The sequence below is a fragment of the Lactuca serriola genome, chromosome 7 (genome assembly GCF_051521515.1).
Source record: "Lactuca serriola cultivar US96UC23 chromosome 7, Lser_US96UC23_V15, whole genome shotgun sequence".
Taxonomy (NCBI): domain Eukaryota; kingdom Viridiplantae; phylum Streptophyta; class Magnoliopsida; order Asterales; family Asteraceae; genus Lactuca; species Lactuca serriola.
In genome coordinates, this window is record NC_136414.1 from 182,163,847 (window position 1) to 182,187,515 (window position 23,669).

Below are 23,669 nucleotides of genomic sequence, written 5' to 3' on the forward strand. Positions count from 1 at the left end.
ATTAAGGCAAGAAATCCTTGAACTCTTCACACGATCGAAATTCTAAAGAAACACGATCGAATTTGTGGGTTTTCACACGAAATGTTCGTTTTTCCTTGTCCAAAACAGCTTCCAAGCATTCCCAAGCATCCTTCATAAGTTCCAAACTCTAGTTTAGTTCTAATGCTTCATCAAACACATCCAAAGCTGCTCCCAAATCCCTGTTCCACTTGAATTATCTGAAAACGACATCAAAACATGAGCATTACTGGAATTCTGACAAAAGACATGAGTTGAACATTATTTAAGTTAATCTATATGAAAATGCATAAAATATGATGCAAAATGTTAATAAAAACTACCCTAAAAGATGCATAAAATGACATCTATCAACTCGGTACTGTACCTGAAAACGAACCGACACCCGTTCTTATATATCGGTCCTATAAAATCTCGTTAACCAATTTCCGGGTTTTCTGGGTTTTGGTCAATTCGAGTCGGATTTGGACCCACTTTCATCCCTACTGCATGCTTCCAACACAACTGTCTATCCTTTCATCATTACATGTCTTTTATTTTCCAGGCATTTATTTTGATTTAAAACAGACTAAATTACATGAATGGTTTGCGCGCTTGGTTCCTAACTTATTTTTTTAACTTGGAATGTCCCTACTGTTTGTTTTTGTTATGCACTTTGTCCCTACTATTTGTTTTTGTTACGCGTTTGATCATTGTCTTACCTGAAAAGACTATAATTTAAATAGGAAAAAATGGTGAGGTAGGTAAGGTAAGGTGAGGGGTGGGGTGGGGTTGGAGGTGTGTTTATTTAAATAATTTAAAAAATCAAGGGAAAATAGTCTTTTTAGGTAAGATAGGGACCAAACGCGTAACAAAAACAATCAGTAAGGATCTTCCGAGTCAAAAAAATAAGTTAGGGACCAAACACGCAAATTACCCTAAACCATAAGGACCATTCGTGTAATTTACTCTTTAAAATAACAAAAGCAAAAAATTATTTCTTCCACCTTTTGATTAATAAATTGAAATTACACTAATATATTAAAACGTTGTAAACTTTTTTTTTTACAAAACTTCATTAATGTGTGGTTTTGTTTTCCTTGGACCGTCGTCCAAAATAGAAAAAAGATGGGAGAGTAGTTATGCTGTCAACACCCAACATTCTTAAATTGTAGGTCATGGATGGAAAAAACACATTGATGAATGATTGAGACCACAAATTATAACACGACATAAGTGAAAATATTAATATTAATATGATAATAAATAAAAAATGTTTTATTATAAATGGTAAATTATATAAAAAGGAAACGTCTCTTATAAAAATATATTTCTAAAATAAAAATCAATAAAAAAATATTTTTTTACATCAATTATGTATAACTAATCGTATTAAAATAATACTCCAATCAGAAAACGAAAGAATAGTCATAAACATAGCTTTTGAAATGTTAACCGCAAATTAACACACGACAACGACAGGACCGTCAACCGTGTGTAAAGCTCGTCTTTAAATTTTAAAATTAAATGAAAATTTTTAATTGTTTTTATTAATTTCGTTGAAAAGTCAAAACTGGTCAAGAACGATGTATTTGAGACTTTGAGTTAGGTTAGTTGTAGGAAGGTGAGAAGATCGTTAGAGTTAACGGTAACGTTGCTGACGTGGCAATAGTTTATGTACCGACTCAACTTTGACGCCTGTTATCGTTAACAACTTGCCATTTTGTTTATGATTAGTTGATTACAGTATTCCCATCTCTCTGTGCAAATAAGTAACCCAACTGCAATCACCATTTATCTTCCCGCCTCTCTCTCTCTCTCTCTCTCTCTCTCTCTCTCTCTCACACACACACACACACATACACACACTGAGGAAGACGGCGAACTCTAGTCGGTGGAGGCGTTATAATGATCAAAGGAAGTCGCATTATAGAGTCGTTTCTATGGAAGATGTCGGGATTATTCAACTTCTTCATCCTTCTACTGTTCTTATCGACGAGTCTTCGTGATATCAGATCCGCCGCTCAGCTTTTGCCGGTTGAAGAAGGTACAATTTTCCTTAATTTTTAGTTGCTCTCCGTTCATCAACATTTCTGTTGTTTTAGTCACTAGCTAGTTATTGTTCTGAATGTTTGAACGAATCTGATGGTTCTCTTGATTTTGACTTTGCAATTTGCGTTTCGAGAAATTTGATTTCGGAGTAAAGCTTTTATTTGGATAGTCGATGATAATCGTTATGTTATCCAGTCCCTCTTTTACCTTTTATGGAAGTCGCTTAAACATCTGATTTTATGCTCATTGAACTGTAAAAGGAAGCTGTACGGAATTGATTTCATGGTAAAGCAGATAAAAACATTTTTTTTCCCAGAAGGTTACAAAAGTTTTGATTACTTCATTGACTTCATCGAAAATACTTTGATCTCTCCAAAAAGTTTGCCCAGATTTGGACTTGACCACATTTTAGCAATTTACTTTATATGATTATTCAAGTATGGGAATAAGATAACAAAAATTGAATATATGTCATCAATGATCTAAGATAATTGAGACGATAGGATAAAATATCAAAAAATTAGAAAAGTATAATACTTGTTACCTAGGTTTGACTCACTGTTAAGGGATAATATTTTATTGTTTTAATAAAAGCAAGTAATATTCTTTCGATATTATAGTAGTCCTTTTAAGACATTTCTTAATACAAATATCTTATCATTAATAATATTTAAAATACATACCGTTTAATAATATCAATAAAAATAAGATTATCACAATCAACACAAATAGTTAAGAATGTATTAATATAGCTACACCTTAATAATTAATATTGTTGACATGGTACAAAATCCATTTGCGCTTAATTATTGTAATAAATATCCAAGGTCATATGAAGTATTTATCGCAATAGGTTTGTATGGGTCCCAAAGTTCATATCAACTTGCATCCCTATAACCCTATTCAATTAATTCAGCCTTCAAAATTATGGATCTAATATAACGTGCTTCCTAGTTCCTTCACCTATTCACCCATGTCACCTTTGATGGCCCCTTCTATATATTGCTTTCTTTTTCGTAAAATTTTAACTTTACATAGAATAAAATAATACCCTACCTAACAATTTAATCCTATTCTACTTTGATTCCTTTTCTGCTTTTTTTCTTTTTTTTATATCATAGATGAAATAGTTATCTCATGTTCTACGGAGTTGGTTTAAAGGGCCCTCTCATAGTTTGACTTTGACCATATCGCGTTTGGCCAGCTGGATGCATTTAAGTCTTAGCCTTGATATAAAAAGACATATTTGATGTATGTAGATGTGTGGCTGAATGGATGTCGTTTTCTTTTCGTCAACCGTGCAAATTAAAATATATGAATTTATTTTTTCATTTTTTTTTGAACCAGCAAATGAAATATATATATATATATATATATATATATATATATATATATATATATATATATATATATATATATATATATATATATATATATTAATAAAGAGGGACTCCCCAGCAAGATGCAAGATGCTAGGAAAAACATACAATGAAAATTGAAACAGATGTAATGAAAACAAGATGAACTACAACCCAATGAAAGGGTTTTCATATAGCGTGTATAATTGACAATTTGACATTTATAATTTATAACCTACTTCCTTCTTGTGGGGATTTATTTCCCTTTCTCGATATAATTTCAATATCGTTCGTTATGATCTTGATCCATTCCTCTAAACAGTTTAAAAATTAACAAGGAAGTTTGTTCTTTTCCACCAATCTACAATCATGTATTGACCTTTTACCAAGTTTCTGAACAATTCAACTTATAATGAAAGTTTGACAGCTATATGCATGACTAAATAATAAATGCCAGTTTATATATAATTCCCTTTTTTTTTGTTTGTAACAGTTGAAACTATGAGAGTGATAGCCTCAAAGCTAGGAAACATTAGGTGGAATGTTTCTAGAGATTCATGCACTACAGGTGTAGGGCTACAACAGATAATTTCCACTGATAGGAGAGAGCTTATGGAAGTTGGTAGCAATATCACTTGCAACTGTAACATCACTAATAGTACTTTTTGCCACATAACAAACATGTATGCATCTATCTTTCTTTCTATAACATATACTATTAATTAATTATGTCACTAATCAATGTTTACTGATATTTTCAATACTTGTATTAAATTGCAGCCAGATGAAAAAAATGAACGCGACTGGAGTTTTACCTGAAGAATTTGCAAATCTCACTTTTCTGCAAGAAATGTAAATCCACCAATCACCATCAATTTCTAATTATGTTAAATTAGTAATTTTATTACGCCTGTTGTAATTAATAGTATGATACATTTTTCATACATACAGAGATCTGACTCGCAACTATATCAGTGGCCCTATTCCCACACGTTTCAGCGAGCTTCCTCTTATCGTTTTGTAAGAGTTACATTTTTGTTTTAAATTTCTCATTTTGCCCTTGTGAATGTATTTTTGACAATGTATTTTCCGTAGGGGTGTTTTGGGGAACCGCATCAATGGTTCCATACCTGAAGAATTAGCTGATATTTCTACACTTGAGGAACTGTAAGTAAAGATCCTTCATCCTTGCATTTCATGTCTACTATATCATATGAGAATATGAATTTACTATTTTGACCTTTAGGGTTGTGGAAGACAATTTGCTCGGAGGACTACTTCCTCCACAACTTGGACGCTTGTCTCGCTTGAGAAGATTGTAAGATTATTTGTTATATATATATATATATATATATATATATATATATATATATATATATATATATATATACTTCTTTTATAATATTTATATTTTAATGTTGTTAACAAGGAAAACTTCATTTTTTTAATTGCAGCGTTGCTTCTGCAAATAACTTTACTGGAACTATACCTGATTCATATGGCAATCTGACTAATTTAGAAGATTTGTAAGTCATAGATATCTTTTATAAAGTATAATCATATTCATTAAATAATCTATATAAATTATTGAATCCTTTTTTTTTTAACATTTTTGCAGTAGGATAGATGGGAGTACATTATCTGGGAGAATACCTGATTTTATCGGAAACTGGAGAAATCTCACAAGACTGTGAGTATTATTTTACTTTTTACCCTCTTTATTGTCATTAAAAATTTTAAAACTTTAATTATGTATAATTTATTTTGCAGTGATATGCAAGGAACAAACATGTCTGGACCTATTCCTTCTACAATATCTCGTTTGAGAAACTTGGAATCATTGTGAGAAGACCACATCATTTTATTTTTGTTGAATTTTCAGTCAATAAAGTTGTGTCAATAGACTTTAGCATTATACTTACTTTATAGTTTATATTAGGAGGATATCTGATTTGACCGGATCATCAAGTACCCCATTTCCTGATTTGCGGAATATGACAAGATTGGAGGAATTGTGAGTTGATAAAATTATTTAATTGTATGAAAGAAAATGAAATAATTTAACATAGTAAGTGTGTTGTAATACTTATATTTAATTTTGATACAGGGTTTTCAGAAATTGTTTGCTTACTGGCTCAATACCTACTTACATTAATGGACGATCCAGTTTAAAAGAAATGTAAGTCAGTTGCTAGTTTTTTTTTTTTTTTTTTGGTGCTATAGTTTTGTTAATTTAAACTTTTTTGTCTGAATTAATTTTTTTATTTACAGAGACCTGAGCTTCAACCAGCTGAATGGTTCAATACCCGATTCATTTCAATTTGTAGACTTTGACAGCTTGTATGCAATTACTTGTCACAATTTTATTTCCTTTTTGATTTTGAGGTTAAATTTGTTATTTGGGAATGTAATATTATTGTCCATGGATGTAGGTTTGTGAATAACAACTTAATATCCGGAGGGATTCCACAATGGATATTTGCTCGCACAGACAAGATGTAAGTGATACCCCTTCACTATTATTATTATTAGGGAAGTTTTCACGATATAGCAATTTACTTTACTCTTTTTACCAATATAGGCAATATAACTTCATAATTTACCCATAATAATATAATATCAATGCACTTACATTTTTATCGATAATAGCAATATGTGATTCATAATATAAATTTCCTTTATACATAATGTGTACCAAAAGGTAAGTACGTTGCTTATTTATGGGCAAAATATAAACTACATTTCCTATATTGGTAAAGAAGAGCAAAATATGTTGCTATTATCATTATGCTATAAGTAAGTATGTTGCCATTATATTGATGTTATGGAGTTGGAGCTAAAAGATTACCATTATGTTAACTGCAGTGACTTATCTTACAACGATTTTACAAATACTACACAGCAAACTTGTGGGTCATCTAGAGTGTGAGTTTTTCCTATTTTACCATTTACCATATACTTTTTTATTTTCATTGATCACTAATTATATATACATTTATTTATAACAGGAATTTGGTTTCAGCCCTATCACCTTCATCCCCTGCAACCAACAGGTATGTCATATTTCAACCCATTCACATAAAAACCATAGAATAGCAATGTACTTAAAAAACTTTACTGATAAAAGCAGTGTACTTTACTATTTTGGGTAAAAAAAATAAATTACATTGCTTATATTGGTATAAAGAGTAAAGTAGGTTGCTATTTCCTGCAATCTACCACACATAAAACTTTTCTAGCTGTCTATAATGATGTCACCTAACATGTTAATGACTCTTTCAGAGAAAGTTGGTGTTTAAGAGACGAAGTTGGTTGCAGCAGAAACCCCACGTGTAAGAAATTACTAAAAAACCCTTGTCTATTTTGTAAATTATTATATTATATCAGTATCTAAATCTAAATCTTGAAATGTATCTGAAATTCCAGATCATTCTTTGTTTATTAACTGTGGTGGAGATAGCACAGTGTTTGAAGGAAACGAATATCAAAGGGACGTAAGCAACGAGCAAGCTTACTTCTATACAGAATCGGATGGATGGGCTTATAGCAGTACCGGTATTTTCATGGGCTCTGGAACTGCCCCATTTACTGGAACCAATACGGGTGTGACAGGTGGCGAAATATACACAACAGCTCGCTTTTCTCCAACTTCACTTAGGTACTACGGATTATGTTTGAGGGAAGGGAGTTATAAAGTGAGGCTCCATTTTGCTGAAATCAGTTTCACGAACGATTCCACATTTGCAAGCCTTGGAAGACGCTATTTTGATATATCAATCCAAGTCAGTAACAATAATAATAAAGTCTATAATTTAATAACACTTCCCAATTTTTTTTTGATTGTATATAAATTTTAGTTTATGAATTTAATTTTGTTTTAGGGTGTTTTGGAGCGGAAAGACTTTAGTATTGTGGAAAGAGCTGGAGGTGTTGGAAATGGGACCTTCATAGATTTTGATAATGTTACGGTTACTGGTAGCACGTTGGAGATTCACTTGTATTGGGCTGGAAAGGGGACAACTGGCGTTCCGGAGCGAGGTGTTTATGGACCTCTTTTATCTGCCATCGCAATTACACCAAGTAAGTAATAGTGTCCTACTATCCCACCTTTTTAAGTGGAACAAAAAATTGAAGAATCAGGCCTAAATTACTTATTTGACCTTGTTGCAGACTATAATGTCAGTACAGGCGGGATTTCTGCTGGAGCTATTGCTGGAATTGTGATTGGTTCATGCGCGTTTGTAGTCCTAATTTTAGCTCTGCTTTGGTGGAGAGGCTATATTGGAGGAGACAAAGAAGATAAAGGCAAGACACAATATACATAAAAAAAACAACTTATATCTATAAGATTTTATACAATTCTAACTGCTTTTAATTGTTGTAACAACAGAGCTTCGAGCGCTTGAATTACAAACGGGGTATTTCAGCCTGCGACAAATTAAAGCTGCTACTCATAACTTTGATCCTGCAAATAAGATCGGTGAAGGAGGATTTGGACCAGTTTATAAGGTAAGTTTCAAATGTGGCATCTTATTCGGGCAAAATTGCAGAAAATAGTAACATTCCATTTTTATATTTATATTAAAGTTTTTGCGTTTTGTGGAATCACAGGGTGTACTCTCGGATGGTTCTGAGATTGCTGTGAAGCAACTTTCAGCCAGATCAAAACAAGGAAACCGTGAATTTGTGACTGAAATAGGAATGATATCTGCTTTACAACATCCAAATCTTGTGAAGCTTTATGGTTGTTGTATTGAAGGCAAAGAGTTGTTGCTTGTATACGAATACCTCATCAACAACAGTCTCGCACGTGCCCTTTTTGGTAAATAACCTAATATTTTTCACTATCCATCATGCAGTTTCCTGGTTGTTTTTAAACAAAAAAAAATTTGGGAATTTTTTATAGGTAAAGAGAACCAAAAGCTTAATTTGGACTGGTCAACAAGAAAGAAGATATGTATGGGAATCGCAAAGGGCTTAGCTTATTTACATGAGGAGTCAAGGTTGAAAATAGTTCACAGAGACATAAAGGCCACAAATGTGCTTCTTGATAAGGATTTAAACGCTAAAATATCGGATTTTGGTTTGGCAAAACTTGATGAAGAAGAGGATACTCATATCAGCACACGAATTGCTGGAACAATGTGAGACTACTTATTATCTTTTATTATTATTATTATATCATTTATCATGTAAATTCATTAAAAATCTGACATATTTTTATGGTGTAAATATGTAGAGGGTATATGGCTCCAGAATATGCAATGAGAGGATACTTAACAGATAAAGCAGATGTTTACAGCTTTGGAGTTGTGTTGTTGGAGATTGTGAGCGGAAAAAGCAACACTAATTATAGGCCAAAGGAAGAGTTTGTCTACCTTCTCGACTGGGTAACTTCAATTTTTTAATACAATTGCAAGAAATAGCAACACACTTTTCCTTTTTTTTTTCCATATATGGGCGATATACTTTATTTTTTATACATACTGGTTACCATTTGAAATTTTTTTCAATTTTTCTCTTATGTGGTAATATTTGAAGATTTGGCAGTTTTTTGCCACATCATCATTGGTTGCATACCACATAAGCAAATAAGTCAATTCAATTTCAATCTGAGTTTAGCTCATTTTTTCGATTTTGGTTCATGAAGTTTCCTTTTCAGTTTTCCTCCTTGTTTGTGGGTTTTCATAAGGGTTTTGGTCCCTGAAATTTCCTTTTTCACAGTTTTGGTCCTTATTTGAGGTTTTCGTAATGCATTTGGTCCCCGATCCAAATAAAATGACTATATTACCCTCCCTCATAATTCTCTTTGTAAAATTTGAAATATAATAATAATGCAAAACTAAAACTAAAACAAATAACACATGTATAAAAAAAATCAGACAAAGGTTAGTATAGTCATTTTGCTTTGAGCAGGGACCAAAAGCGTTACAAAAACAAGAAATAAGGACCGAAATTGCAAAAAGGATACATTAGGGACCAAAACCAAAAAATGAGCTAAATCAAAAACCAAAACTGTAGTTTCACTCGAAGCAAAAAAGTTGAATGAAAACTCAAATTCGTTAAAAACTGTTGTGTTTGGTAGAAAATCACAAGTACATTGCTTTTATGGGTAAAAACTAAAGTATATTGTTCATATTTATTACAATGGGAAAGTACGTTGCTATTTTCCATTATTTTTTAACGGGTATTTCCCTTAAGGCCAAAATTGATAACTTTTGTTTGTAATCAGGCGTATGTTCTACAAGAGCAAGGGGGTCTCTTGGACTTAGTGGACGCAGGTCTTGTTAAATACTCAAAAGACGAAGCATTGATGATGTTAAATTTGGCTATCTTATGCACGAATATATCACCCACACTTCGCCCACCAATGTCATCAGTCGTCAAAATGTTGGAAGGGAAATTACCACTTCTACCCCCAGTGGTGAAACGAGGGGTGGGGAATACTGACATGAAGTTTAAAGCTTTTGACATGATGTCACATGACAGTCAAACACAAGTCTCAACTATCTCAGCAGATAGTCAAGGCCCCAGTCTCTGGAATGATACATCGTTGTATAAGGATGAGACACAGGTTACGGCTTCTTCTGGGACGAAGCTTCTTCCCGATCTTTATGAAGTTTGAATCCATAATTTATTTCTTCATTTATACCTATATTGTACATGTGTGAGTTGTACAAAATATATTTAAATTTTGGTTGTAGATCGATTATCACAATGTAATTTTTGCAAAATTTTGTTTAAATTTGTCTCATGGGCTATGGTTTTTTACATCAATTATGTATATAACTAATCGCGTTAAAAATAATAAAACAGAAGACGAAAAAATAGTCATAAACATAGCTTTTGAAATGTTAACCGCAAATTAAAACACGACAACGACAGGACCGTGTGTTAAGCTCGTCTTTTAATTTTAAAATTAAATGAAAATTTTAAATTGTTTTTATTAATTTCGTTGAAAAGTCAAAACTGGTCAAGAACGATGTATTTGAGACTTTGAGTTAGGTTAGTTGTTAGGAAGATGAGAAGATCGTTAAAGTTAACGGTAACGTTGCTGACATGGCAATAGTTTATCTACCGACTCAAATTTGACTCCCGTTATCGTTAACAACTTGCCATTTTGTTTATGATTAGTTGATTACTGTATTCCATCTCTCTGCAATTAAAAAACCCAACTGCAATCGCCATTTATAGAAACCCAACTGCAGTCGCCATTTATCTTCCCGCCTCTCTCTCTCTCTCTCTCTCTCTCTCTCTCTCACTGAGGAAGACGGAGAACTCTAGTCGGTGGAGGCGTTATAATGATAAAAGGAAGTCGCATTATAGAGTCGTTTCTATGGAAGATGTCGGGATTATTCAACTTCTTCATCCTTCTACTGTTCTTATCGACGAGTCTTCGTGATACCAGATCCGCTGCTCAGCTTTTGCCTGATAAAGAAGGTACGGTTTTCTTTAATTTTTAATTGACCTCCGTTCATCAACGTTTCTGTTGTTTTAGTCACTACTTATATATTGTTCTGAATGTTTGAACGAATCTGATGGTTCTCTTGATTTTGACTTTGCAATTTGCGTTTCGAGAATATTGATTTCGGAGTAAAGCTTTATTTGGATAGTCGATGATAATCGTTATGTTATCCAGTCTCTCTTTTACCTTTATGGAAGTCGCTTAAACATCTGTTTTTGTGCTCATTGAACTGTAAAAGGAAGCTGTACGGAATTGATTTCATGGTAAAGCAGATAAAACCATTTTTTTCCCAGAAGGTTACAAAAGTTTTGATTACTTCACTGACTTCATCGAAAATACTTTGATCTCTCCAAAAAGTTTTCCCAGATTTGGACTTAACCACATTTTAGCAAATTACTTTATGATTATTCAAGTATGGGAAATAACTACAATATACTTGTTACCTAGGTTTGACTCACTGTTAAGGGATAATATTTTATTGTTTTAATGAAAACAAGTAATATTCTATGGATATTACAGTAGTAGTCCTTTTAAGACATTTCTTAATACAAATATCTTATCATTAATAATATTTAAAATACATACCGTTCACAATGGTTAAGAATGTATTAATATAGCTACACCTTAATAATTAATATTGGTGACATGGTACAAAATCCATTATTGTAAAAAATATCCAAGGTCAAATGAATCATTTATCGCAATAGGTTTGTATAGGCCCCATAGTTCATATCAACTTGCATCCCTATAACCCTATTCAATTAATTCTGCCTTCAAAATTATGGACCCCTTCTATATAGGGTGTGTTTGGCAAAAGTAGCTGTTAGCTGGAAGCGGTTAGCTGGTAGCGTGTAGCAGAAGCTGGTAGCGGAAAGCTGTAGTTTTTATTTGTTATATGAATGTTTGGCAAAAGTAGCTGAAAACTTTTGAAATTGATAAAATTACATAAAAATACAATTAATTATAAATAAATAAATATATAAATATATTTTTAAGGGTAGTTATGAAAATTGATTTCAAAAGCTACATGAAGTAGATTTTAGAATCGGAGCGTTTTGTTAAAACTAAAAGCTAAACGCTCGTACCGCCAAACGAAGCTTTTTGTTTAAACTAGAGCATTTTATCAAAAACTAAAAGCTAGAAGCTCTCAAACGTTTCCAAAAGCTCTATGCCAAACACGCTCATATTGTTTTATTTTTCTTATATATATATATATATATATATATATATATATATATATATATATATATATATATATATATATATATAACAATTTAGGGGGTGTTTGGCTTAGCTTTTCACAGCCAAAAGTCATTTTTGTAAAAGAAAAAATACAAAAAAATGTTTGGCAAACTAATAACTTTTGGAGTTTTAATACAAGAAAAAACATCTTTTTAGAAAAGTCAGGATTTCCTGATTTTTTTGTAACTTTTTGAAAAAGAACTTTTAAGCTTTTAAAAGCTAAGCCAAACACGCCCTTAGTCCTATTCTACTTTGATTCCTTTAGTGGTTTTTTTTTTTTTTTATCATCGACGAAATAGTTATCTCATGTTCTACGGGGACTTGAAGGAGTTGGTTTAAAGGGCCCTTTCTCAGATAGTTTGACTTTGACCATATGGCGTTTGGCCAGCTGGATGCATTTAAGGCTAGCCTTGATATAAAAAAAAATAAAAATAAAAAGACATATTTGATGTATGTAGATGTGCGGCTGAATGGATGTCGCTTTCTTTTCGTCAACCATGCAAAAATATATGTTTTTTTTTTTTTTTCCATATAGCGTGTATAATTGACATTTATAATTTATAACCTACTTCTTGTGGGGATTTATTTCCACTTTTTTGATATAATTTCAATATCGTTCGTTATGATCTTGATCCATTCCTCTAAACAGTTTAAAAAATTAACAAGGAAGTTTGTTCTTTTCCACCAATCTACAAACATGTATTGACCTTTTACCAAGTTTCTGAACAATTCAACTTATTATGAAAGTTTGACAGCTATATGCATGACTAAATAATAAATGCCAGTTTATATATAATTCCCTTTTTTTTTTGTTTGTAACAGTTGAAGCTATGAGAGTGATAGCCTCAAAGCTAGGAAACATTAGGTGGAATGTTTCTAGAGATTCATGCACTACAGGTGTAGGGCTACAACAGATAATTTCCAATGATACTAGAGCTGCAAGGAGACATCTTATGGAAGTTGGAAGCAATGTAACTTGCAACTGTAACATCACTAATAGTACTTTTTGCCACATAACAAACATGTATGCATCTATCTTTCTTTCTATAACATATTCTATTAATTAATTATGTCACTAATCAATGTTTACTTGATATTTTCAATACTTGTATTAAATTGTAGCCAGGTGAAAAAAATGAACTTGAACGGAGTTTTACCTGAGGAATTTGCAAATCTCACTTTTCTGCAAGAAATGTAAATCCACCAATCACCATCAATTTCTAATTATTTTAAATTAATAACTTTATTACGCCTATCCTCCTTAATAAATGAAGGTTTTTTTTTTGCCATATGTCAATCTCTTATGAGTTTTGACACTTGTCATTTTGTGGTAGTTTTGAATAAATGTTTTTTCCATTTGTTATTTTCTTATTTTTTTTTATCTTTCTTAATTAACACATCATATTTACACCTTAATTAATAATTGCCTTAATTGAAAATAACCAATAAATTACAATATTACAACTCTCATATAGTATTTAATATGTTTCCTTTTAAATTCAAATTTTAAATTTCAAATTTAAATAAATCTTTGTTTAAAACTTCATATTTAATTTTTTTTGTTTTATCCAACCCGTATAATATACGGGTCTCACAACTAGTTGTAATTAATATGATACATTTTTCATACATACAGAGATCTGACTCGCAACTATATCGGTGGCCCTATTCCCGCAAGATTCAGCCAGCTTCCTCTTATTATTTTGTAAGTTACTTTTTGTTTCAAATTTCCATTTTTGCCCTTGTGAATATACTTTTGACACTGTATTTTCCATAGGAGTATTGGGGGGAATCGCATCAGTGGTTCCATACCTGCACAATTAGCTAATATTTCTACACTTGAGGAACTGTAAGCAAAGATTCTTGGTTTTCGTCTTTACCCTTTAATCATATCATATGAGACCTTATAATGAATTTACTATTTTGACCTTTAATTAGGGTCGTGGAAAACAACTTGCTTGGAGGACCGCTTCCTCCACAACTTGGACGCTTGTCTCGCTTGAGAAGATTGTAAGATTAATTTAATATATAATGTTTATATTTTAATGTTGTTAACAAGATTTTTTTTTGTTTTTTTTTTATTGCAGCGTTGCTTCTGCAAATAACTTTACTGGAACTATACCGGTTTCATATGGCAATCTGGCTAATTTAGAACAGTTGTAAGTCATAGATATCTTTTATTAATTATAGCGAGTCATTAAATACTATATATAAATTATTTAATCCTTTTTTTTTTTTTTTTACATTTCTTGCAGTAGGATAGATGGGAGTAAATTATCTGGGAGAATACCTGATTTTATCGGAAACTGGAAAAATCTCACAATACTGTGAGTATTATTTTACTCTCTTTGTTTTCATAATAAATTTTAAAACTTCAATCATATATAATTTATTTTGCAGTGATATGCAAGGAACGAGCATGTCTGGACCCATTCCTTCTACAATATCTCTGTTGAAAAAACTGAAATCATTGTGAGAAAGAGCACATTATTTTATTTTTGTTAAATTTTCAGTCACTAGTTTTCTGGTAATAGACTTTATTAACATTGAACTTATTTTATATCAGGAGGATATCTGATTTGGCTGGATCATCGAGTTCACCATTTCCTAATCTGGAGGCTATGACAAACATAGAGGATTTGTGAGTTGATTAAATAATTTGTGTGAAAGAAAATAAAAAGTGTGTTATAATACTTACATATAATTTTGCTACAGGATTTTGAGAAATTGTTTGCTTACTGGCCCACTACCTGACTACATTGATGGAGGATATGACGATTTAAAAAACATGTAAGTCAGTTGCTAATAGTAGTATTCATGTTAAGATTATTTTTTTGACACTTTGTGCGATAGTTTTATTGCTTAAATTTTTGTCTGAACTGTTTTTTTTTATTTGCAGAGACCTGAGCTTCAACCAGCTGAATGATTCAATTCCCGAATTATTTCAATTTATAGACTTTGACACCTTGTATGCAACGCAACTACTTCATAAGATGTTATAATTTATTTCCTATTTTAATTTTGAGGTTAAATTTTTTATTTTGAGATCTAATATTGTCCATGTACGTAGGTTTCTAAATAACAACTCGCTATCCGGAGATATTCCACCATGGATGTTCACTCGCACAGACAAAATGTAAGTGATACCCATGGCCTTGACTATTATTATTAGACCAAATTTCAAGACAAAAATAAAATAAAAATAAAGTAAGTCTGTTGCTATTATGTTAAAAGATTAGCACTATGTTTATTGCAGTGACTTATCTTACAACAATTTTGCAAATAGTACACAGCAAACTTGTGGGTCATCTAGAGTGTGAGTTTTCCTATTCTATCCTTCCGTTACCATATCATAATATCATTACTTTCTATTTTCATTGATCACTAATTATATATACATTATTTATAACAGGAATTTGGTTTCAGCCTTGTCACCTTCATCCCCTGCACCCAACAGGCATGTCCCATTTCAACCCGTTCACATAAAACTTTTTCAACTGTTTACAATGATGTTACCTAACATATTAATGAATCTTTTAGAGAAAGTTGGTGTTTAAGAGACGAAATTGGTTGCAGCAGAAGCCCCAAGTGTAAGAAATTACTAAACAAAAACAACCCTTCCCTTTTTGTAACGTATCTAAATCTTGAAATGTATCTGAAATTCCAGATCATTCGTTGTTTATCAACTGTGGTGGAGATAGCACAGTGTTTGATGGAAACGAATATCAAAAAGATGTAACCAACGAGCAATCTTACTTCTATTCTGAATCGGATGGATGGGCTTATAGCGCTAATGGTGTTTTCATGGGCAACAGTAGTGCCCCATTTGTTGGAACCAATACGGATGTAAGAGATGCTAAAATATACACAACAGCTCGCTTTTCTCCAACTTCACTTAGGTACTACGGATTATGTTTGAGGGAAGGAAGTTATAAAGTGAGGCTCCATTTCGCTGAAATCAGTTACACAAATGATTCCACATTTGCAAGCCTTGGAAGACGCTATTTCGATATATCAATCCAGGTCAGTAACAATAATAACCCAATTTTTTTTATTGTATATTTTTAGTTATGGATTTAATTTTGTTTTATAGGGTGTTTTGGAACGGAAAGACTTTAATATTGTGGAAAAAGCTGGAGGAGTTCGAATGGGGACCTTCCTAGATTTTGATAATGTTACGGTTACTGGTAGCACGTTGGAGATCCACTTGTACTGGGCTGGAAAAGGGACAACTGGCATTCCAGAGCGAGGTGTTTATGGACCTCTTTTATCAGCCATCGCAATAACACCAAGTAAGTAATAGTGTACTACTATCCCACCTTTTAAGTGGGACAAAAAATTGAAGAATCGGGCCTAAAAGCATGTGTAAATTACTTATTTGACCTTGTTGCAGACTATAAAGTCAGTACAGGCGGGATTTCTGCTGGAGCTATTGCTGGAATTGTGATTGGTTCATGCGCGTTTATAGTCCTAATTTTAGCTCTGCTTTGGTGGAGAGGCTATATAGGAGGAGACAAAGAAGATAAAGGCAAGACACAATATACATAAAAATAAATAAAAAATTATGTCTGTAAGATTTTATACAGTTCTAACTGCTTTTAATTGTTGTAACAACAGAGCTTCGAGCGCTTGAATTACAAACGGGGTATTTCAGCCTGCGACAAATTAAATCCGCTACTCATAACTTTGATCATGCAAATAAGATCGGTGAAGGAGGGTTTGGACCGGTTTATAAGGTAAGTTTCAAATGTGGCCTCTTATTTGGGCAAATTGCAGAAAATAGTAATATTCCATTTTTATATTTATATTTAAGTTTATGCGTTTTGTTGAATCACAGGGTGTACTCTCGGATGGTTCTGAGATTGCTGTGAAGCAACTTTCAGCCAGATCAAAACAGGGAAACCGTGAGTTTGTGACTGAAATAGGAATGATATCTGCTTTACAACATCCAAATCTCGTGAAGCTTTATGGTTGTTGTATTGAAGGCAAAGAGTTGTTGCTTGTATACGAATACCTCATCAACAACAGTCTCGCACGTGCCCTTTTTGGTAAATAACCTAATATTTTTCACTATCCATCATGCAGTTTCCTGGTTGTTTTTAAACAAAAAAAAATTGGGAATTTTTGATAGGTAAAGAGAACCAAAAGCTTAATTTGGACTGGTCAACAAGAAAGAAGATATGTATGGGAATCGCAAAGGGCTTAGCTTATTTACATGAGGAGTCAAGGTTGAAAATAGTTCACAGAGACATAAAGGCCACAAATGTGCTTCTTGACAAGGATTTAAACGCTAAAATATCGGATTTTGGTTTGGCAAAACTTGATGAAGAAGAGGATACTCATATCAGCACACGAATTGCTGGAACAATGTGAGACTACTTATTATCTTTTTTTATTATTATTATATCATTTATCATTTAATTTCATTAAAAATGTGACATATTTTTATGGTGTAAATATGTAGAGGGTATATGGCTCCGGAATATGCAATGAGAGGATACTTGACAGATAAAGCAGATGTTTACAGCTTTGGAGTTGTGTTGTTGGAGATTGTGAGTGGGAAAAGCAACACAAATTATAGGCCAAAGGAAGAGTTTGTCTACCTTCTCGACTGGGTAACTTCAATTTTTTTAATAAAATTGCAGCAAATAGCAACTTACTTTTCCCTTTTTACGTATATGAGCAATGTATCTACGGTTTTCTTCCAAAACAATATTTTTTAAAACTGGTTACTATTTCATTTTTTTTCAAATTTTTGTTTATATGGTAATATTTGATGATTTGGCAATTGTTTCCCACACATCATTGGTTGCATGCCACATAAGCAAAACAGTAAATTACAATTTCAATCTATGAGTTTAGTTCATTTTTTTGGTTCTGGTTCATGAAGTTTCCTTTCTGCAGTTTTGGTCCTTATTTGTGGATTTTAGTCCCTGAAGTTTTCTTTTTCACAGTTGTGGTCCTTATTTGAGGTTTTCATAACGGCTTTGGTCCCTGATGCAAGTAAAATGACTATATTACCCTCCCTCCTCTTTCCCTTCCCTTTCTTGTAAAATTTGTAATAATAATAATAATAATGTAAAACTAGAACAAATAACATATATCTATAATAAAAACCAGATAAAGGGTAATATAGCTTTGAGCAGAGATCAAAAGCATTACAAAAACAAGAAATAAGGACCGAAATGGCAAAATTTCAAAAAGGAAACGTTAGGGACCAAAACCAAAAAATGAGCTAAATCAAAAACCAAAACTGTAATTTACTGGAACCCAAAAAAAGTTGAATAAAAAATTCAAATGCTAACCATCAAAAACTGTTGTGTTTGGTTGAAATTTACTAGTACATTCCTATTATGAGTAAAACTTAAAGTATATCGTTCATATTTGTCACAATGGGAAAGTACATTGCTATTTTCCATTTTTTTAAACGCGTATTTCTCTTAATGCCCAAATTGATATTTTTAATCAGGCATATGTGCTACAAGAGCAAGGGGGTCTGTTGGACTTAGTTGACCCAGGTCTTGTTAAATACTCAAAAGACGAAGCATTGATGATGTTAAATTTGGCTATCTTATGCACGAATATATCACCCACACTTCGCCCACCAATGTCATCAGTCGTCAAAATGTTGGAAGGGAAATTACCACTTCTACCCCCAGTGGTGAAACGAGGGGTGGGGAATACTGACATGAAGTTTAAAGCTTTTGACATGATGTCACATGATAGTCAAACACAAGTCTCAACTATCTCAGCAGATAGTCAAGGCCCCAGTCTCTGGAATGATACATCGTTGTATAAGGATGAGACACAGGAGAGTACGTCTTCTGAGACGAAGCTTCTTCCTGATCTTTATGATGTTGATATATGAATCTGTACTTTATTTCTTCATTTATAGATATATTATACATGTGTGAGTTGTACAAAATATGTTTAAATTTTTGGTTGTAGATCTATTATCACAATGTAATTTTTGCAAAATTTTGTTTAGATTTGTCTCATGGGCTATGGTTCTTTATATATAACCTTCGACTCTCGCATTCCGCATTCATGCACACATTTCATAGTTTTTGACTATTTGTATTCTTTGTTTGACAACAAATGTTCTAAAGTTCTATAGTGCGGTTTCATTTTGAATTAACAAACACCAAGAAAAAAATGGTCTATTATGGATGATTTTAGTGTTATCAACATATTTTAGTGTAATTATTATTAATAATGAAATAGGTTGACCTCCATTTACTAACCAAGATAGGAGGTGTGTGTAAAGAAACTTAGAAACACAATTTCCCAACATCATCATCTATTATATCAATTGAGGACAAATAGATAGATGGTTTTCAGATACTTACAACGAAACCTCACTACAAATCACCTAATCTACTCTCTCAACAATCACACATCCTAATCTACAACGATTAAGACAACACAGAAGAATAATAATCTGATCGTAATACAGAAACCCTAAAACTGAGAGAGAAAAGAAAAACACTCTGAAAAATATCTTGTGAAGAATAACTAACAACCACAACTCCTCAAGTCTTATACTTTGGGTCAATGGATCACACAAAACCCACGTGTTAGCCCATCTGAAACCAGCTACACTTACACTTCAACCCATCATGTTTAACCAGATGACACAGTTAATCCAAAGTTAGAAACTAATAGCTTACAACTTCAATATTTTACATTTAAACCCTGCACAATTCCTAAAATGGCAAGTTTGTAATAACCATACATTTGGAATGATAAATGTAAACTCGGGAATACAAGGTTCCAAGGGGTTGCGCCCCTGACGGGGTCTAGGGGCAGCAAGGTGTACACACGAAAATCATACAATTGGTTTGTTCTATCTCTCAATAACACAAACAACAATGTATTTTTTCTGTGCTTCTGATTTAAAAGTGGTCTGACTTCTAAATTTAATTTCATTGGATTATCCCAAATCTGATTTTGTGATACCCCAGACTATAGAGTCAAAATCACATATTTTGGAAAGTGATTGCAATCACGATCCTAAAAAGATACAAGTATATTAATATTCTTTTTGACCCCAAAATCTAACATATATTAAGATATAACTTAGGGGTTGCTTCCTTTTGACGTAACGAGGTTAATGTGTTAAGCATTTAATCCGGACAACCAGACTTAATGTGGGCAACATCACTTAATGGATTTAGTCAAAATTTACCCTTATTTCTCATCCCAACTCCTCTCGTGTTTAATGAATATTGTTAAGTTGATTAAATTGTGACAAGTGTTTGTTAGAATGTAAAGGTAAACTATTCATTTACTCTTGTTGAGTCGGTTTCTATGGTCTAAAAAAGGTTTATTTGGCCGAAAACAAAAATGAATAGGCCTTCTTTCGGTTACAGTCACTTTATTAATGTATGAAAAAAACAACTCATTAGTTGATCTATGCTTGGATATAAATAAAAATTAAATACAATTGTGTTTTTAGGGTTAAAAATAAGGCAAGTTTTATACTAATAAAAGACGTTATATTTTGTCCATTTTTATGGTTTAATCACTAAATTTTACTTTCGTTAACGAAAACACCAAACTTTGTGTAGGAAGTAAACTATGGAAAATCTACAAAAGAAACAAAATGCCCGTGCTCATACGTGTGCATATTACATACGATGAAAATGGAGGATTTTAATGACACTTAAAACCATTTAAGTAAGTCAAAGCCACCGTTAGTCATTATGGTGTTGTGTCATTAACTGTTTGCATATGATTCATACATAAACAACTATTAAAAAATTGAATTCATGTCCGGACAATCAATCCCCCTCCTATGGGCTGCTAGCATAATTTCAATTCTTCTTATACATTTTTTCATTCTAACTCCTTTTACTTATAGATAAAATTTAAAACACCCCTTATAATTTTTATTTTTATTTCAAATTTAATAACTTAATTATTTATTTGAAATATATAAATAAAAATATATCGGAACCTATTCGTTGCATACATGACTTTAATTCTTCTTACACCTCTTTTTTATATTTGAACTCCTTTAACTTATATATAAGTTTTAAAACGCACCCATATATGTTTTATTTTCATTTCAAATTTCAATAACTTGATTATTTATTTAAAATATATAAATAAAAATATGTGTTGATAATCTAAAAATTTATACCATTGACAGGTATTTATATTTTATATTTCTTATTTGGTATTATACACATTAGTATTGATGTATAAAAATATAAAAATCTAAAACTATCCAATAATAAAAACCTTTAAATAATGTCAACTGAAAACGTTCCGTATTTTATTTTTAGTATTGCTTTGAACTAATATCCATTTTCAATAAAGTTTATATTTTACTAATTTTATGACTGAAATTCCAAATGAATTTAAACGTACATAAACTTTTTCGGAAAAAAAAATCTACAACAAAAAATGTTTTTGGGTTTTCACAAATGAGTTTTGAAAATATCATAGCCTCTCTCTCTCTCTTTATATATATATATATATATATATATATATATATATATATATATATATATATATATATATATATATATATATATATATATATATATATATATATATATATATATTAAATAGTATTTAATATATTGTTGTTTAATAAGTTGTCATTTCAATTTGGGTTTTAATCTAAATGGTGGTTTTGAGTTAGTGGTTTTGACCATTTAAGTAGGTGCCAATAACAATACTCGTAGGAAGTAACAAAATGTCTGTGCTTCGATAAATTTATGAATTATACGTGTGCATATTACATACGATGAAAATGCTACAATTAATGCAAATAAGGAAGATCAAGAAACAATTCAATAAAAGAACGAGATCAATCAAATTGTCTTTGGCCTAGCGGTAAGGAGTGACTTTCTTAAATGAGAGATCATGGGTTGAAGTCTCACTAGGAGACATAGGTGATGTTTAAGATTAGATTAAGAGTAGGATAGTTTGCGGTTAAAAAAAAGAGAACACGATCAATAACCAATACCTGAAGAATTGAACACATACTAGTTTGAAAAACCAAAAGAGAGAGAGAGAGAGAGGAATGAACATTGTAAATAGTTTTGTATTTTAATTAATATTAACTGTTGAAAATCAAATTATTTTGTACTTTATAATAACTAATATTAATTAACTTCAAAAAATTTATTAATAAATACGAAAACACAAGTTATATATATATATATATATATATATATATATATATATATATATATATATATATATATAGAGAGAGAGAGAGAGAGAGAGGTAAAAGATCAAATGAAAACAAAAAAAAAGATTAAAAACCCTAAGAACTATTATTTTAGCCTATAGTTAAAAGTATATTTGTGTTTTCTCAAATATATGTTTACAAATTTTACGAAGGGTATTTTCGTCTATCAATTGATTGTTAACATAAATAAAAAAATCACAACCCATATTTAGAAACATAAAATTAGATGTTAAAAACCAGATCTGATATTAGTTCACATCCTCTCTTTATTCCTCCAAAAAGTCAAACAGTCCCTTCCCTCCAACCTACCACCTTCCCTCCCACCTCCCACCAGCCTCCTCTTTCCACCGTCATCACTGGTATATGCTCCACCACCGTCGATTCTTACTCCACCGCCACTACCCACCGTGGTTATCATTTTCCCTCACCGTCCACTGCTCTATAACCGCCATAGACCGCCGGAAAACTCACGAACCATCTTCAACCTTTCAGATCTGTGGTTTTCCGACGAAGTTTGTAGGAGTTGCAAAAGGAATATATATGCAGCTAGATGAGTGAATGAAGGATGCTCGATGTTCAAGGTCTTCTAAAAGGTGGGTTCATGGACTACTTAGAGCCTAAGCAAGGATTAGGTTTTCCACCTGAAAACCCTAGCAGTCACAGTTATTTAAGGACCTCCTGACCTCCCAATTTCGGCCACTGCTTCCAAGAGAAACCCTAGCCGAAATTTTGCCCTCTTTCTCGCTCATCCTTTGCTTTTGGTGTTTGTGACTCCATTAGAGGTGCAACACTTGGGGCACTTAAGCTTTCAAGATCCAAGATCATCCGTGAAATCCTTGTTACTAAGAGATAACAATAAAGGTAACATTCCAACCCTAGTTTCATATTGATTTTCTGAAATTGTATGCCAGTATTAGGGTTATTGTTTTGGATGATCTATTTGCATGTATAACTAGAGAAAAACTTAGATCCAAAGCAATTAGGGTTGCATGAACACATAAGAATGTTGTTATGCTCATAACCCAACAATGGTATCAGAGTCTTTGATGTTTTTCTGTTATATTTGATGCAATAGTGATCTGTCCAAATCAAAAAATCAAGCAGAATCGCAATCTGCCTGGTGAACTCGACGAGTTCATTGAGGAACTCGACGAGTTGGATAAACTCGAAGAGTCCATGCCTGACTCGACGAGTTGGACCGTCTGTTAGCTGATTTTACGAATTTTGATTCATTTTGGATTAGGATAATTACCATAACTCGTTTTTATCTCAATAAATTGATTTTATTGAATGGTAATATGATTTCCTTATCAAAATAGATGAATTTGGTCAAATTTTAAGATAATGT

At 32.0% G+C, this 23,669-nt stretch overlaps 2 protein-coding genes across 2 annotated transcripts; both read left to right on the forward strand.

Annotated features, from left to right (window-relative positions):
- The first annotated feature begins 1,722 nt into the window (after window positions 1-1,722).
- On the forward strand, window positions 1,723-10,161 carry LOC145061113 (putative LRR receptor-like serine/threonine-protein kinase At1g53440). The gene is made up of 24 exons (XM_079008491.1): window positions 1,723-2,044; window positions 3,901-4,090; window positions 4,188-4,259; window positions 4,359-4,427; window positions 4,503-4,574; window positions 4,654-4,725; window positions 4,862-4,933; window positions 5,026-5,097; window positions 5,178-5,249; window positions 5,347-5,421; window positions 5,515-5,586; window positions 5,679-5,747; window positions 5,840-5,905; window positions 6,273-6,332; window positions 6,416-6,460; window positions 6,690-6,739; window positions 6,834-7,189; window positions 7,289-7,487; window positions 7,578-7,712; window positions 7,798-7,916; window positions 8,019-8,229; window positions 8,314-8,551; window positions 8,647-8,797; window positions 9,640-10,161. Exons 1-24 carry the CDS (start codon window positions 1,906-1,908, stop codon window positions 10,030-10,032), a joined length of 3,069 nt encoding a protein of 1,022 aa, XP_078864617.1. The 5' UTR covers window positions 1,723-1,905; the 3' UTR covers window positions 10,033-10,161.
- Window positions 10,162-10,567: 406 nt separating this feature from the next.
- LOC145061112 (putative LRR receptor-like serine/threonine-protein kinase At1g53440) lies at window positions 10,568-19,101 on the forward strand. The gene is made up of 24 exons (XM_079008490.1): window positions 10,568-10,847; window positions 12,937-13,138; window positions 13,237-13,308; window positions 13,751-13,819; window positions 13,892-13,963; window positions 14,053-14,124; window positions 14,202-14,273; window positions 14,370-14,441; window positions 14,515-14,586; window positions 14,681-14,755; window positions 14,830-14,904; window positions 15,014-15,082; window positions 15,185-15,250; window positions 15,371-15,430; window positions 15,527-15,571; window positions 15,655-15,704; window positions 15,782-16,137; window positions 16,208-16,406; window positions 16,508-16,642; window positions 16,732-16,850; window positions 16,952-17,162; window positions 17,246-17,483; window positions 17,579-17,729; window positions 18,584-19,101. The coding sequence occupies exons 1-24, from the start codon at window positions 10,709-10,711 to the stop codon at window positions 18,980-18,982; spliced, it is 3,090 nt and encodes a 1,029-aa protein (XP_078864616.1). The 5' UTR covers window positions 10,568-10,708; the 3' UTR covers window positions 18,983-19,101.
- The last annotated feature ends 4,568 nt before the right edge of the window (window positions 19,102-23,669 follow it).

Excerpts from the sequence above, each read along its gene's own strand:
- LOC145061113 (XM_079008491.1), top strand. The coding sequence starts at position 1,906 with ATGATCAAAGGAAGTCGCATTATAGAGTCGTTTCTATGGAAGATGTCG. Across the intron at positions 4,428-4,502 it reads GAGCTTCCTCTTATCGTTTT|GGGTGTTTTGGGGAACCGCA; the intron begins GTAAGAGTTACA and ends TATTTTCCGTAG. Across the intron at positions 5,748-5,839 it reads TTTGTAGACTTTGACAGCTT|GTTTGTGAATAACAACTTAA; the intron begins GTATGCAATTAC and ends CCATGGATGTAG.
- LOC145061112 (XM_079008490.1), top strand. The coding sequence starts at position 10,709 with ATGATAAAAGGAAGTCGCATTATAGAGTCGTTTCTATGGAAGATGTCG. Across the intron at positions 10,848-12,936 it reads GCTTTTGCCTGATAAAGAAG|TTGAAGCTATGAGAGTGATA; the intron begins GTACGGTTTTCT and ends TGTTTGTAACAG. Across the intron at positions 15,705-15,781 it reads TTGCAGCAGAAGCCCCAAGT|ATCATTCGTTGTTTATCAAC; the intron begins GTAAGAAATTAC and ends CTGAAATTCCAG.